This window comes from Nicotiana sylvestris, chromosome 7 (genome assembly GCF_000393655.2).
Source record: "Nicotiana sylvestris chromosome 7, ASM39365v2, whole genome shotgun sequence".
In the NCBI taxonomy this organism is placed as follows: domain Eukaryota; kingdom Viridiplantae; phylum Streptophyta; class Magnoliopsida; order Solanales; family Solanaceae; genus Nicotiana; species Nicotiana sylvestris.
The window spans coordinates 18,073,577-18,091,146 of NC_091063.1; the positions used below are offsets into that span (position 1 = coordinate 18,073,577).

Below are 17,570 nucleotides of genomic sequence, written 5' to 3' on the forward strand. Positions count from 1 at the left end.
TAATTTTAGACTAAAAGATAATGTTATATGTAAATTTGGACCAAAAGGTGGACGGAGAGTAAAATTAAATCATTTACCAGCCCTTCTTCGTTATTTTTTTTAATATTTTGACAACCTTGAATGAAAAATCTGGCTTCCACATTGCATACAAGCACAAAATCATATTTCTTTTATGTGTCTAATTTATCTATGTGTAAACTACCATCTTTCTATTAATAGAAAAAGTTACTTACATACTTATTGAAGTAGAAAGGGAGCATGCTTCACATTAATCATTTGTTTAATTGGAGGTGTAAGGGGACTCCTTTTACTTGTACACCGTTAGTAAAGCAATAAAATCCAGGAAAAAGAGATTGAAAGGAAAAGAAAATGGATTTTTTCCATTAGTACACAAGGACATATAGTAATTGTAAAAAAAAATAATTGTCCTATTTCCAATTTCAAACATGTCAAAGTACAATACTCAAAAAGAGCAATAAAAGAAAGTACAAAATCTTTCCTTTTATTTCTTATTCCCATTGGTAAGGTCCATAAGGAGGGGCGGATGCAACATAGAACTATCGAATTCAACTGAACACAATATTTTCAACGCGAAATATAAATTTATGTGTAAAAAATTACTAAAATTATAATAAATAATAAATATGAATCCATAATTTTAAATGTTGAATCCATAGAACTAAAATCCTAGATTCGCCCACAAGAACACTTTTTTCATAAATTTCTTTATTCAATCACGTAGAAATTTGAGTTAAAGCAAAATAAAGGAGTTCTATTTCTTGAGGGGAAAGAAACATGTAGGGGAACCATAGAGCAACAACAAAGTTATGCTTATAGGTGAGGGGTTCGCATCGTAGAGTCAACCATTAATATTTGTACAATAGCATAGGCAGGAATTCTTTTAAGGGCGGCGTTTAAACTTTAAACAAGTCAATAACCTTTTTTTCCGATGAATGGTGTACTAATTTTTTAAAAATCAAACTACTCAATGTTTAGCTAAAAAATTAAAGAAAAAAAATAGAATTATAATTTATAAATCAAAATTAAAATAACAAAAAGACAACATTAGAAATTTTACTACTAAAAGTAACATAAAACCAACAGAAAGAGAGAGCAGAGAGCATTTGTAGTTTGTAGATAGCTTTTGTTGAAGAAATTTTTGTAGAGCTTTAAATTATAAAATTTATTTAAGAAATAGCTTTTAGTTTAAAAAAATTACTTTTAAGATTAGTTGGTTATTTTTGCATAAATTTTAAATTCTAACAATTATTTATTAGGAAATTTTTTAAATTGAAAAAGAAACAAATAAGCCACACATTGTTGTCTCCGTTTAATTTGGGCAAACAAAATGGGTAGAACTTTGAACCCGTGAATAACTCATCACTTGCCTAGCTTGAACCGCTAGACTGCCGCACACAATTGTATTATGGGTTCAAAATATAATATATAACCATATAAAATAGTATTAGTATTTAACTTATACACGCATTATAATTTTTTGGCGAAGGGTGTGCTGCACTTGATCACCCTTGGCTAAGGTGGCTACGCTACTGTATTTGTATTAGTATAGACTATTTACATTATACTACTTAAATTAGTATTTTTCTTTTTAAAATACGTGAATACACGATGCTACGTGCACCACAATGCCATTTAAAGAGCAGGTCGACGTGTCAAGAACACCTGAAAAGGATTATGGAGAATGGAACAGACCAGCAGTCTCTTCTCATGTTGTTGTTCCATTTTTGAAACCTCTGCATGGTCCGGACCATGTTCTCCGCCGCCTTTACCAGCGATTAGAAATATTTCAATAGACCTCCCAATTTTCATTTATTTTACGCATTTTTGATATTTAAAATGCAGGACTAATAACACCTCTATATCTCTTATCCCACTTTCTCTCTCTATATATTCTGATTACATATAATTAGAAGGATCTTTCCCAACAGTCATCACTTGCCTTTTTGGCTAACACTACTTACATATATAGCCAAATTCCGAACAGTCTCTAACTTATTTGTAACTGAGGTGTAGTTACTATTGCTGTTGTATTAGCTCATATATGTCGTCTTCAGAAGAAGTAGGCGGAGGAGGAGATGACGATAATGGAGGTGGAGGCGGTACTGGTGGTGGACCGTCTTCATCGCGGAGGCGTAGAGGTGGGGGAAATGGTGTTTGGCCGGAGCCATTTTTGGAGGCTTTGGCTTCACAAATAGCCATTGATGCTTCTCGTTCTATTGGTCGCCTTGCTGCTGCTCAAGCACTCTCCAGTCTTTTTCAGGTATGCACCCTTTTGAGGCGAATTCATGGTTTAAATTTTATGAGTTCAGTCTTTGAAATTTTTAGCATTGAGCTTATTATATTTTTAAAGCTATGAATTCAAATTTAGTATTTGTTACAGTTTTAGTAGATTTTATACATATATTTATGTTCTGTATCGAAAGTTATGAGTTTAGTTGAACTCGTCACGTATATGCTACATATGCCCCTGACCCTCTTCGTCTTCCTATAGTACCACAGAAATAGTATGATATGTTATCGTTTACTTATAACATGATATTTTTGAGCCGATGGTATATCGAAAATAATTTTTCTATCCCATACATAGTAGGAATAAGGTTTGCGTACATCCCACCCTCCCTAAACCTCACCTGTAAGATGATACTGGGTATGTTGTTCAGGGATGTGGATTAAATTATGAGATACGTGAACTCATGATTTTTTTTTTTACGAAATTAAATATTTTATGTATATATATTTTAAAATTGGTATAACTCCAAAAAATTGAATGGTATGCTTGGTTGAAGGTTGAGTTATTAGCAAAAAGAATAGTGACCAATTTTCACTTAATACATTTTTTTCTTTTTTTTTAAGTAGTGTACTCATTGACTAAAAATACTAAATCCGCCTATACTGTTATTTGTTTGTTATAACATGACAACTACCTATAGTTATTTTGAGGAAATGATCATCCCTTATAACAATTTAAACCTAATAATGTAAAATTCTCTTCTTCTTCTTTTTTGGGAATGTGAATGAACCTACATAAATATGGTAAATTAGTCAGGCGTAATCATCTTTCCATAAACAGAAAATATTAGAGATAATCATTATGCTAAGAGGTTGTAAGGATAGTTTGGTCAAATCAAACCCATGAAGTTGGAAGTAACTACAAATATAGTGACAAAATGCAGATTTCGCATTGAATTTTTTTCTGAAAACGTAGAAAAAAATGTTGAAAGTACTATTAACTGGTTACTACCATTAAGATGACGAAATTGGGCAGAAAAAAGAGTCTTTTGAGGAAGGTTGTACTTGTATATCAGACTAATATTAGGCCAACAAATAAAAGTGATTTTATTTTCTATTTTTCCCTTTTTTGGGGCCTTTAATTTCCAACTTGATCTATTTTTCTTCTTCTTCTTCTTCTTCTTCTTCTTCTTCTCATGCTTATTGATGGAAATATGCAGTAGAACATCTTTATTTAAGAATTGTCCATTCTTGGGCAGTCCTTTTCTAACATATATTGAAGCCAAAAAAGTTCTTTTGGTTTGTTGAAAACCTTTCCTTTTCTTTGCATCATCCATTTTAAGCTTTAGAATTCCCCAACCTTTGGACTCTCCTTTCTTGTATAGCTATCATTCTCTCACTTCATTAAGTGCGGGTTTTCTCCTTTTTGCACCTGTAATATAATACTTCCTGGGAAAAAAAAATGACACTCCATAGCTGCTTTAAAAATAATAGAAAAAAGTGTATAATATATATATATACACACACACACATTCGTTTATTATATACAAAAATCATACAAATTTTATACACTTTTTCAACTACTAGATATAAATAGTTTCTGACGCGAGTTAAAAATGATAATACCGCATACTTCTTCTGGTCCACTTTAAGTGATTTTTTAGTTTTTTTTTTACACATATTAAGTAGGCGTTTGGACATGAATTCCATTTTTTTTTAATTTTGGAATTTCACTAAAATTTGAATTGAAGATGAAGTTGTGTTTTGTTATAATTTGTAACATATTTGGATGTCTTTTTTTCAAAATCATAAAATATGATTTATACCCCACAACTTGTAAAAAATATCAAAACCACCCCAATTTAATTATCCTACTTGAAATAAACAACCCCTTGTAGCAAATTCCCATTTTCGGTTCACTTCAAATTTGAAAATGCATTTTCAAGTGATATTGAAAAAATTGGTAAGATTTTGATAACCAAACATTGTTTTCAATTTTTTTTTTTTTTGAAAAACAAGAAAAATTTTGTATGTCCAAACGGGTTCTAAGGAATTCATGTTTTAGCATTAATTAATAATAAAAATGGCCATATTAATTTTAATTTTCTCATTGAAAATATAACAAATTATTCCTAGGCTCTTTACTTCAAAGGCAATTTTGGAAAGAAAAAATTAAGTTCTTTTTTATATCTGAAAAAATCAAATAGTGTGGATTACAAAAAAGGTTAAAAAAATCACTTAAAATGAAGCGGAGGGAGTACTAGTGACAAGTACTTCCGTCGATTCAAAACTAAGTTTAACTCGTCACTGAATTTAAGAATATTTTTCTTTAGAATTTTATGGACATGTTAGAATATTTTTATAGAGGTAAAAGTTTCTCATAAGGATAAATAAGCAAATTTAAAGTCACTTTTTTAAATATAAAAGTATTGTATCATTGCTTAGAATGTATTTAACAAATATCCAAAGGAACTTTCTTTTATACTAAGGTAGCTTGTTTCCTCATTTATCCTTTGGGTAATCATAGTATGTTTTCTGGGCATTACTCTCCCTTTGGTAGGTGGGAAATTACGATAGTTAAGAAATACTACAGTAAATATAACTCACTTTTTCTGAATTTTGCAGTCTAAAAATGTAAGCTTATATGCTCCCGATTCTTTTTGTACTAATGAATTGGGAGTATTTTGTTAAATCTGAACTATTTTGCAAATCTAGTAAGGTGAAGTTTGATTTTAAAATGAACAACTTGTTGTTGCAGATTCTTTATTTGTATTGTACGTACAACTAAACTGCATATATAGCTAGCTCCTTTCTTAAAGAGTGCATTATGCATAGCTACCACCAAAGGACCCTAGTGAGGTGGATGGAACTGCTTTTCTTTTAACCAGAGGTCCGTGTTCGAGCCATGAATATAAAAAATATTTGGTAGGGAGCGCTTCGAAATAATTTTATTTTTCTTTTTAAAACTTTTAGAGTTATAAAATATTTTTTTTTTGAGTTAGGGAACGCTTCCCCCTAAATAAGGACCTATGCGACGCGAATCTGATTATAGTCGTGTATCAATGCATGTACCAGACATCAAATGAGAAACCAAAAAAAAGTACATTCCTATTCTATGCTGCCAACCTAAGCCTTTTTGGGTGGGTGGGTGGGTGGGTGGGGGTTGGGGAGAGGGGGAGTGTTGTAACTATTTATTCCGAATTTAGTGGTCTGATGACTAATATAAATTTTCTTTAAGTCAGGTCATTAACAGGTGAAAAGTGCTTTCACCAAGAAATTTTCTATTAGCTCACCAAGAAAAGTGCTTTCAATTTAGGTGACACACTTTCCTTATTAGTCCATTCCAAAAAGGATGATATATTTCTATATTTAGAAATAATTTAACTTTACACTTTTTATTCTATCTACTTTATTTTTAAGGAGAAATTTTTATAATTACACAAATAGTATGGTCCATTAAACTTTTGTCCCTTAAGCTTTTAATACTATATATTTTAAAAGTATTCTTTTTTTTAAAATTTTATGTAGAGTCAAACGAAATATCTTAATTGAAACGGATGGAGTATATGATACCTGCGAAGAATATGTCTACTGAAAGTTTGGCCAAAACCAAGTATGTCTAAGAAGTAAGATTGCCCATTCCCCCTTTATTACACTAGTTCATGAACCCAAAATTTCCCCTCTTTCTCCAACCTTATCCATGCAAACAAATAATTATTTGTTATATTATCCTTTTATATTTAATTCCTGTCATCTTCTTTCTTTAACAAGGTACATCTTATTTCACTTAAAATTAAAGAAGTCTGTAAAGGTGCGTAAATAATTAAAGCATGGGCATTTTGTTTGTTTAACCATTTGATAATATATTGTCTCGAAAATTTTCAATTCCTGACCAATAGGTTTATTAAAAGAGGATCAAACAAACAGCAAGTTGTATAGTGTTAAGGATTTTTTTTTTTTTTAATAAAGTGTTAAAGATTCGCTGCTCTTAACGAGACAGGTGCTTAGTAAGCCTTTTCTTGGGAATGAAAGATAGAAAAAGAGAAGTAGATGTGTCTATTTCATAAATTTTATCTGTATCAAATATTTATACTAATTTAATAAATATAATATGACGCATGACGTCACAAATATTATTATTATTAAATGATAGTTACGTAATATATATTTTTACTTTAATTATAAATAATATTTAATTAAAAATTAATATAAAAATTCGCTGTAAATTAATTTTTATCGTATCTATTCTGCATCCAAAAAGCAATACTAATATCCATGTTTATATTGTAAGAAGCTTTTCGTGGAGTTGGATATACTTGCGGTCAGGGGCGGAGCCACAAGGTTCAGTCCTGAGTTCGGCTAAACTTAATAATTTTTATTTATACTTTATATTTGTATTAAGAAATTTAATAAATATATATAAATTAATATTTTAAAATCTAATAACTTAAAATTCAAAGTTAGTTCCTCCTATGCTTTCGGCTTCTACTATCTGTATTTATCACTTGGTGTGTGTTTTGGGAGTGGGGACCACAGAAAAGAAAAAGTTATCTGCTTTTAATCTCTTTGAAGTTAATCTCTGACTCTGTTCTTTCTGTCAGTTTGACCCCTTATTTCCTTTCCTTGTATCTAATATTATACAGCTAAATTCCAAGAATATACTTGAAATAAATTAAAATTTTCTTAAAAAGTTTTTGGGTTGGGAAGTAACGCCTTTCCATGTTTAAAAAGGAAAGTAAGTTCGTTGTTTTATTAGTTAGAAAAGATATCCTTTTTCAACTTGCAAAAGATGAGGATTAGGCTTCTCTCCATTTCTCATTCTCTCAACCAGTAACTAGTAATCATACCCGTTCGATGCGCGGTTGATATTAAAAAATATGAATTAATTTAAATTCTGACCGTGGTTATTTGAACATATTAGATTGTATTGTTTTATAAATTTTAATTATCATTTGATTTGTCAATACAATATACCAAATAATAAAATTTCTATTAAATTAAATGTACTTATATACAACAACATACCTAGTATTATCCCACACCATAGGTTCTGGGGAGGATAGTGTGTACGCAGACCTTACCCATTATATTAACCAATATTTAGTATTATTATATTCTTAATAGAAATTTTTATTAGCAGATTACGTTGTTTAATATTTTTATCTACTACTATCTTTTTGTAATATAATAGAAGATATATATTTTATTACTCTAAACATATTTTTTATTTAAAATTTTGTTCTGTTGTTCTCAGCAATATTATTTAAATTTTAATGAATAAAATCTCTATTAAATTAAAGGGACTTATATTGACACTTTTTTGTTCTATATTTTTCTTTATTATATATCCAATATTTAGTATTATTATATTATTAATAGAAATTTTATTAGCATATAAATTTGTTTAATATTTTTGTCTGCTACTTTCTTTTTGTAATATAATAAAAGATATATATTTTATTACTCTTGAAATATTTTTTTGTTTTAAATTTTATTCTATTATTTTCAACAATATTATCTGAATTTTAATGAATAAAATCTTTATTAAATTAAAAGGACTTATATAGACATCAAATAACTTTTTTGTTATGTATTTTTCATTATTATATTATCCAATATTTAGTATTATTATATTGTTAATAGAAATTTTTATTAGCATATTAGTTCGTTTAGTATTTTTGTCTGCTACTTTCTTTTTGTAATATAATAAAAGATATATATTTTATTACTCTTAAAATATTTTTTTTATTTTTAATTTTATTCTATTGTTCTCAATAATATTATATGAATTTTAATGAATAAATAAATTTTTTATTTTAAAAAAGAAAAACGAAAATATTTTTTTAAAAAAACAAAGAAATTAACTAAGCTAAACTAACCCTCACCCACGTTTGAGTGTTAATTTTAGGTAGTTAACTTCTTTCTGATTTTTTTTAATTTTTTTATTTTTTTTTTAAAATATTTTTTGAATATTCAAATTTGTTGGAGGTTTGTCCTAAAATTTGACACTTGTTAAATATTTGTTGTTACACTTAACATCATCACATTAATTTGCTTCTCTTATTCTATATAGATTTCCCAAAGTTCCTATTTAGATTTGTGACACTTGTCCTATTTACTTATTAATGGTCTTAACCATGACTAATACACCTTATTTTAGGAGAATTTACTCTCTAATTACAGTACGAAATCTTCATCTCCAAAAATATTAGTAATACTAAAGAATTTGCATAAAATGGAGAAACACAGAATTTGGCTTTTAATAAATTTATACACTTAATCTTTATGTTAATATATGGTGAGGACTTCCATTCAGTTTCTGCTTGTTCACAAAATTACCTACTTTTATATTTTTTATGCAATGATATACAACCGGTGAGAATGTAAACAGCAAAAACAAGAACAAATTAGAGATGATAATGTCAAATTTCTTATAAATGTATCGCAGCAATTTATTCAACCTTTTTCTTTTGTGGCTAAAACCCCCGCCCATGAAAAAAAGAAGCTATATATGATTATCTTCATCTAGGATTTATATTTTTTTAAATATTATTTTTGGAGATGGCGATTTCATCCTTAAGTTAGAGAGTATTTTTACCCCTAAAATAAAGGTATATTAACTATGATTAAGGCTAGGAGTCAGTTAATAAATTTGGACCATTAATATGTACCTAGGACAACTGTCACAAATTTAAACAGAGACTTGGGAAAATGGAGAGATAGAGAAATGGAGAGGAGTCAAATCCAAAAGATAATGATATCTCAAAATGCATGCGACAAGATTTCTAAGATTAATTAAATACTTCATATTAGGGTTTCACCCTTGCATCAAACTTGAGCCTATTTGGTCAATTTTTTGTTTGGGTCAAAAATATTTTTCTAATGTTAAGGTGTTTGATTAGAAGAAAAAAAATATTTTTGAGTAGAAGTAGAATCACTTTAAAAAGGGAAAAAGTAACTTCTTCCAAAAAATACATTTAAGAAAAATATACTTAAAAGTATTTTTTAGAAGTTTGATAAAACATTAATTATTATTCAAAAGTAATTTTTAAATTAATTAATCAAATATAAACTGATTTGACATCAAATACGTAATATAATATCAAAGTCATATGAGTGTCATAACATATTTAAGATTACATGTTTTGAAGCAATTTTTTTGATATATTACATAATATTCAACTTATTTGTTAAAAGTCCTTTCTATTTCAAAATTCGTGTATTCTCAAACATGTCATATAAAATAAGATAAAAGGGAGGAATATATTCTCTTAATCTAACAAAATCAGAATATAAAGTATTTAATTATATTTACTGTGCAATGCAGACCAATTTTCCTAAAAACAAATATTTACCACGTAGAAAAAAAAAATTTAAATTGACAGATAGATATTAATTAATTATGTCTGACTGTTTTGCTGTTAGACAGATTTGTGACAGAAAAAGAAGGGAAATGACAGTGTTTCTTGTTGAGTCCCCTCCCCTGATAGTAGGATCATATTATGTACCAAATACAGTACTACTATACTCTATGTTTAGACCCCAGCTAGCTACTTGCACTATTTTTCAACCTTTTGTAGGCCTCCTGATTCTTTTTTCTGACAACTACCTGCATACCGTCCTCTACTTCCTCTTATTTCATGCATGCTTTATAGGTTAAATACATAACGAGTATATCCAATATTTAATTGGGATAAAATTACAGAATACTAACTAATTTGGAAATTAATTATCATGAGATTGTACTATTATTTTTATCTCTATAAAAGAGTGTGATACCAATCTCAAAATAATTAAATATAGAATAACTTATTTTCTAACCAAACAATCGCTAAAAGATGCCCTTCACCAGTTAGAATGTAAAAATAGCACGGTATAACTAGTTTTCGGACCGATCATTCAAAAATAGCCAGTGTTTACCAAGTCAATAAAAAATAGTCACTATTTTGCTGCAACAGAGATCGGTCCAGCATAATATATTATGTTGGACCAGTATACTTTGCTGGCTCCAGTATAGTATACTGGAGACTGGAGCATCGGTGCTCCAAACTCCAGTATATTACGCTGGACCGATATACTTGCTGGAACTCCAGTATATTATGCTGGAGTTCTAGTGTACTTATGCTGGAACTCCATCATATTATGCTGGAGTTCAAGTATACTTATGCTGGAACTCCAGCATAATATGATGGAGTTCCAGCATAAGTACACTAGAACTCAAGCATAATATACTGGAGTTCTAGCAAAGTATACCGGTCCAGTATAATATGCTAGAAGTTCATACACAAGTGCTCGAATCTCCAGCATATTATGCTGGAACTTTCCGTGTGTTGGAATTCCAGCATAATATGCTGGAAGTTCATATACAGGTGCACCGAACTCCAGTATATTATGCTGGAACGGTCTCTATTGCAGTAAAATAGTGACTATTTTTGAATAATTAGACAGTGCTATTTTTACCGAATGCCTTTTGGTAAAAGGGATAAGGATAATAACCCTATGATAGAATTTGGGACATATTTATCATAAGTTTGACTATATGTATATATTAGCTAATTTCAAAATAAAGTTTACCATAAAATGATAGAATTAGCTAACCTATATAGAAGGGATAGTTAATCCACAGCGTCTCCTTCCCAATAAAATATCCTGATTTATCCCATCATTGTACGAGACAACCCTTATACCTAGTAATATTTGGTTATTAAAATATTAACTTAAGCATCTTCCATTTTCTGCACATATGTCTTATTTTTCTTTCTTTCTTTCAAAAATCTGACTAACTTAGTTTTCTGTTTATTTTGTTTTTCTATTTAATTAATATAAAAGCAAACGAGAATAAAACAAAATTGTGGATGTTCTGGTTTTGTTTACAATATGTACGAGGATTTTCTCTCTTCTTTCTTTTTTCCTAACTTTTAATTTATATATATTATCAGCATAAAAAAAATATTATTAAATATTTTTAATTATAATAGAAAGTAACCTGCTTTTATTTTCAAAAGAAAATTTTCCGAAGACTAAGAGCTCGTTTAGACCTAGAATTTTTTTATTTTTTCCTAAATTAGTATTTGGCCATAAAATTTTAAATTTTCACTTGAAGATGAATTTTGAAATTTTTCGAGCATTTAAAAAACTTTAAAAAGCTGTTTTTTTTTAAATTTTTACTCAGATTACTTACAAAAGTTCAAAAACAACTCAAAATTATATTTATGTCCAAACATAATTCTAATATTTAATTATCATTTTCATTTAATTTTGTTTTGAAATTTTATAATTATTATGTCAAAACGCCCACTAAAAGTGCTCTAGGAACTATGCTAGATAGTTTATTCATGCCACAACTCTCAAACCAACCTGTGGCGGATATCGAGAAATGCCTTGTATACATCCTCGGAATGGTTAGATAGTATGAAGATTTGTATATAATATATAGGAGTTTGCGGCCACACACATGGCTATTACATGCGAAAAGGCTTTTTTCCATGTTTCTCCAAATGGCCGTCACGTGAAGCAGGGGCGGACACATATGGGTGGAAGTAGCCTTATCTTGCCGGAAAAATATATTAAATATTTGTACTAATATTTTATAAAAATGAAGCAAAATATAATAGTGATATTCTTTCTTGATAAAGAGTACTTTTTGGTCCACTGGTCAAGTCCGTATTTGAGCTTATAAAGGTAGAAGAAAAATAAAAAAATAACTAGATTTACAATTGATAATTAAAAAATAATCATAGTTTCAAAAGTTATCAAAATTTAATCACTTTTTCATGTAAAGTTAAAATCTAAACAAAAATATTCTTAATAATCTGGAAATATTCTAAGATAATATGCTGGAGTTCAATATTTTTACGCATGAGATTCTAGCATAATTTGTTGGAGTTCCAACATAATATGTTGAAAGTTTAAAAATAAGAGCTCCATAATCCAATATAATATTGGAACTTTTCGTGAGGTGGAGTTCAATATAATATGATGGATGTTTATCTGTAGGAGTTCCATATTCCCGCATATTATGTTACAACTTTTCATATTTCAGCAAAATAGTGGCTATTTTTAATAACTTTACAAATGCGAATTATTCTTTTGAGTATCATCCCGAAAAACACTCATGTGAGGCTAAGGAGAATCAAACTTATATTTCCCTTGGCAATAATATTCAACTAATCCATTGAATCAAGGCTTTCAGCTTGTGGGAAAATAATATTTATTTATTTATTCTATTTATGAACGACACCACTCACAAAAAGTTCTGTATGTTGGGGCACCTAAACTTGCACCTATTTATCATCCATATTTATTAATATGAAATGATTGAGTAAATGTATTAATATGAAAAGTAATATGTTTATATAGTAGGATAATGCCCGCGGTGCAAGTTTAGGTGGCTGTTACGCCATTTCACTGTCAATTTATGTGAATATACTAATTGAGTTTGTAATTTGTTATACATTATATAGTTATGAAATTGATGATTTTAAATATATTGTAGTAATATTTGCATGATTATAAAAGTTTTTCATTAAGAACAAAATTGATTAAATTATTTTAAATTTATTTTTAAGCCAGATTAAAAAAAATAAGTTTGCATAAATTAAAACTAAGAAATAGAGTTAAAAGCACCCAAAACGCCGTTCCATTATTCTCCTTTTTTTAACTTCTCCAGATTGCCATTTTGGATGTCTTTTCCATCTGTCTTAGCCTCCAGCATGCCTCGACTTGAGAACTCTTGGATTTTGGAAACCAAACAACATTTTGGTCAAACTCTTTAATAATTTGAGATGGACTTGGCATTAGCTTCACTCATTACAGTTCTCAGTGTGTTGGTGCTTGTGCTCTCATTTTTGCCTTACCTATTTCTATAGGTTTGTTATCGATGGCAAATGGCTACTACTACCACTACTATGAATCTGTCCGTATTTGGCAAACCACAACTTTGGGATACTTATTTCTTATACGGTGTATTCGTTGTTTGTCTGGAGGAAATAATTTTCCTATCTTCATAAAGTAAAAATAAGGCGTGCTTAAATACTTTTCTCCTCATATCTCACTTGTTAAATTATATTGAACTTGTTGTTATTGTGGTATTGTTATTTTCTTCTTGTTACTTTTGTGCTTATGCTTCGCTGAGTCGAGGGTAAAAATAACCTCACTATCTCTACAAAGTAGGGATAATGTTATCGCACGCACTACCTTCCTCCTACCTCATATGTGAGATTACACTAGATTTGTTGTTATTGTTATTGTGTTGTTTAATTCGTTGTTTCATCATTTGTTATTTTTCATCCCAAAAAGTTCGAGTAACTTTATTTATCAAAACATAGAATACTTTTTACTTTGACAAATTTGTGTTAGTGATGTAAACAATACAGAGATAATAAAGGAAAAATTATTTTGACAAAAGAATATGATATCATATGAAAGATGTGCATAATTTCTAGAAGTCTAAATTGCTGAGCTTTGCATTTTCTTAAAATTATTTTCAGGTGTGTTCAACATGGAGAGCAGTGTCACGTTCCGATCTTCTCTGGCAAAATTTAACCCTCCAAATATGGAACCGCCGCCACCTTCTCCGCCAAACATGGCACGACGAATACATATACTGGCACCAAACTTGCAACAATTTCCGCCAACGTACGTACATGTATCACACTCTCCATTTTGTACCTGCAAACAACGACAACAACAACAACGATGGTCTTTCTTGCCGTCGTCTTGCGTTGGCCGATCACCATTTAGCCGCTGGGTTCTCCGACGGGTCGGTTCAGTTGTTTCATCTACAGACTAGGGTTCATTTATCGACGTTTCATCCCCAACTCCGCGACCGGCTTGGCCGGTACTCTAGAGCTGTTTCCGGGATTATTTTGTTCGATGAGAGCGTTGTTTTTGCCTCTCTAGATGGTGATATACATGTGGCGGTCATCGGCGGAGCCACCCCGCCCCGCCGTGCACACTTAGGCGACGTGGTGAATGACGGCGCTTTAGTGGACTTCACCGGCTGTGATCAGTGGTGGGTTGGCCTCTATGCAGGTGAATTCATAACTTTGTCTATTGTTCTCTTTTCTGGTCACGTAAGCAATTTGTGTTTGTATGTGCTTTCTTTTTACATACGTAGTGTAATGCTAAAAGTTGATTTTTGTGGGTATTACATTTAATTAAAGGTGGATTAATTTATCCCAAAAAACTAAAACGTAGAGAAAAACAGATTAAAATTCCTGTCCAACTAAATTGTACAATCATGACTAATTATGAAGCAATGTGATGGAGAATATAGGATATTATAGTGTTAAATTTTACTATAATAAGCTGTTCTGTCGAACACTATTTGCTTTTCAAATTCGGAATGTAATATTTCAAAAGGAAGCTTGATTAACTTTTCCTTGAGCAATGTTTTTCTTTTCCTTAGGACTGTTAAGGAAAAAACAAAAGAAAAAGTATCTTCCTATTTAGCTTGCTGTCCCAAAAAATTAAAAAATTAAACCATATTTGTTAAAGTTGGAGCGACAAAAGGATGAAAGCAGATTAACCATGATAATGCCTTGATTTACATTATCACGCGTTGAACCAAGTAGTGATTCTAATAAAAATGGACAAGGAGAATGTCAAAAAGTAGAGTAGAATTGTTCCATTTCTCCATATGCAAGAAGGAAAATGGTATTTAGAGTAAAAAATTAATTAATTGCACCTATATTAATTTCTTATCATTAGTCTACCATTGTGATAAATGCTAAAATCAATAAGTACTTTCGATTTGATTGTTCCTACCGTGATCCAAGTTTTTCAATATATATATGTAAAAGTGTCTCCTTTGTTTTGGACATTATTTCAGGTGTTCCGGGTCGTGCATTTCACATATGGAATAGTGAAACGGAGGAGCTAATCTTCGTCGGCGGTGACTTAACCGATCCAGAAGCAGTAATGGGTTGGCACCTCCTCACCGAGTTAACCGAGTTCGTGGGCCGTATCAGGATCACGACTCAAGACATGGCCGTGTCATGCACTGGCCTACGCCTTGTTGTAATCAACTTACGAAACCAAGGCCTGATAATCCAAGAACGATCCTTCCAACAAGTGCTCATCGTAGGATCTTTCGATGCCACGAACAAGTTGCTCGTGACAGTGGACAGCCAGGGCGTTGCCACTGTCCGTCGAGTAGAGGATTTAGAGGAGGTATGCAGGTTTAACGTGAGGGGAGCGTCTCAACGCGGAGTTGTTGGATGCATGAATAGTAGTGGGTACGCAGTAATGTATGTGGGAGGAGTTATTAGGGTTTGGGCGGTACAAAATGGGGTGTATCTTTATAGTTTAAGGGAGAGAATAGGGGAAGGAAATGCTATACTTGCAAATGAAAGGCATATAGTAGCTTGTTCTAGTGATGGTACTATTCATTTGTGGGACTTTGGGGCTCAATAGCAGTTGAGGGGGTTATTTGGATTTTGCATTTTCCTAATTGGTATAGTAGAAAACAATTAAACTGGACATGATTAATTGTTCTTGTTATATATTTTATGAGGAACGACGTCTTTTTTTTTTTTTTTGGGGGGGGGGGGGGGGCGGGGGGGCGGGGGGGGCTGGGAAGTGGTTAGAGGGAGGGAAAGGTTTTAAACATTTAGGGTTACGAGGACTTCTCTTTTTATGTAGAAGTGAAACAATTTGAAGCTCAAACGTGATTCTTCTATTTGTTTGGCAACTTATGTTAGTATTACAAAAATGGAAAAGGGCCAAATATACCCATGAATTATTAGAAAAGGTTTAAATATATTTTTCATTATACTTTCGGTTCAAATATATCCCTCGTTATACTATTAGTTCAAATATATTTATTTTCCTTTAAGTTTATCTAAAGTGGACATCCAATCCAGGGGTATAACGAATCCAGGGCCCCTGGATTGGATATAACATTCAAATATATCCCTCAGCGCCCCTAACTCATTTTACCCCTCTCTTTTATATTTTTTCCACCACTAAAATTTTCTTTCCCTCCACCACTATTGCCACCATTATTGCTATCATGAAAAATATTATATTTTAAATTTTAATCTTTTATATAAAGATTAGGGGCGCTGAGGTGACATGTCATGTGGCATCCACCTCATCAAATATCAGTGTCACATAGAATTGGATGTCCACCTTGGACAAACTTAACATAAGAGGGGTATATTTGAACCAATAGTATTTCACGGCAGGTGGTGTCTCTTCTCCTGTAGACATGGTAGCCCCTTTCCCATTTGGTTTTGTTGTGCTACAATGAGGGGGAGGCAGTGGGTGTCACATCATCGCCCGATGTTTCATAGTTCTCGTTGATAGCGCTTATAAGGTTACTGGGGACGTCACTTGTCCCCCTAGTTCCGTTTCCTTTGTTACCTGCCATGGAAATTTCTATACGTGCAGAGAAGGAGAAAAACTTTGTGGCTCATTAGTTTAGCAAATCATGTAAGTTGTAGATCTAATGGAAATTAAAATATTAGCTAAGAAATCCTCATATACGGCAACAAATTGTTTGACCCAAAATTTAGATCTAGGTTTGAACAATTAGATTTTTTAATAAAATAGAGTTAATCTTATCCAATATTAATATCCAAGAGATGTACTAACCTATTTTATAGCAAGATAATACGAGTATTATCTAAGTAGCAATAAATGGTGACAACACTGTTATATTCAATGATCAAAAAATGAAATTGTAACATTAAATAACAATGAATGGCATTTAAGTAAATAAAAGCATGTGAGTCACCAGAGAAGGTTAGATTCTTTAGTATTCTTTCTAACAATGATGAATGATTGATGAGCCTTTGAATATTCTGATTTTCCTTGGATCGTGGGAGAAAAGTTAGACAAGGATCTTAAGAAAAAGGTATATTTTGTATGCATATAATAAAACAAAAAATTTTCAGAGAATGTCAATGTGTTGTCTTATAAATGAGCGCTCTATGTCACTATAACTATGTCTCTTTCTATTTATAAGTGGACATGTGCCACAAAACCATAATAGTACCGATCCAGAGAATATTTACTGGAATATTCTCTTTAAAGTCTTATCTTAAAACTAGCCGTTATTATTCTGTTGTAGAAGAATGCTCATCCTCGACCTTGATGTCTGTTGACTCCTCGACCCAGGCCTTCATCTCTTGTTAGATCACTTCGACCTTGAATATGCCTTTTGTTGAAGTGGTGACACGTGGCGCCCCTCGAAGGCCCTCTTAATGCTGATATAGTCTAAACGTAACTAAGATAATTTTTGGCTCATACATACATAATGTGGGCGAAGTGCAGCAATAGCCACTTTTAAGCTTGCTATTTAAAAATATATTCAT

General features: G+C 31.1%; 1 protein-coding gene across 1 annotated transcript; it reads left to right on the forward strand.

Annotated features, from left to right (window-relative positions):
• Window positions 1-2,062: 2,062 nt before the first annotated feature.
• Window positions 2,063-15,668, forward strand: LOC104248983 (transcriptional regulator STERILE APETALA-like). The gene is made up of 3 exons (XM_009805344.2): window positions 2,063-2,281; window positions 13,740-14,283; window positions 15,083-15,668. Exons 1-3 carry the CDS (start codon window positions 2,063-2,065, stop codon window positions 15,664-15,666), a joined length of 1,347 nt encoding a protein of 448 aa, XP_009803646.1. The 3' UTR covers window positions 15,667-15,668.
• The last annotated feature ends 1,902 nt before the right edge of the window (window positions 15,669-17,570 follow it).

Bases quoted from the DNA above. Each gene is read 5' to 3' on its own strand.
- LOC104248983 (XM_009805344.2), top strand. From the start codon at position 2,063: ATGTCGTCTTCAGAAGAAGTAGGCGGAGGAGGAGATGACGATAATGGA. The intron at 2,282-13,739 runs GTATGCACCCTT...AATTATTTTCAG, and splicing joins CACTCTCCAGTCTTTTTCAG to GTGTGTTCAACATGGAGAGC. The intron at 14,284-15,082 runs GTGAATTCATAA...ACATTATTTCAG, and splicing joins GTGGGTTGGCCTCTATGCAG to GTGTTCCGGGTCGTGCATTT.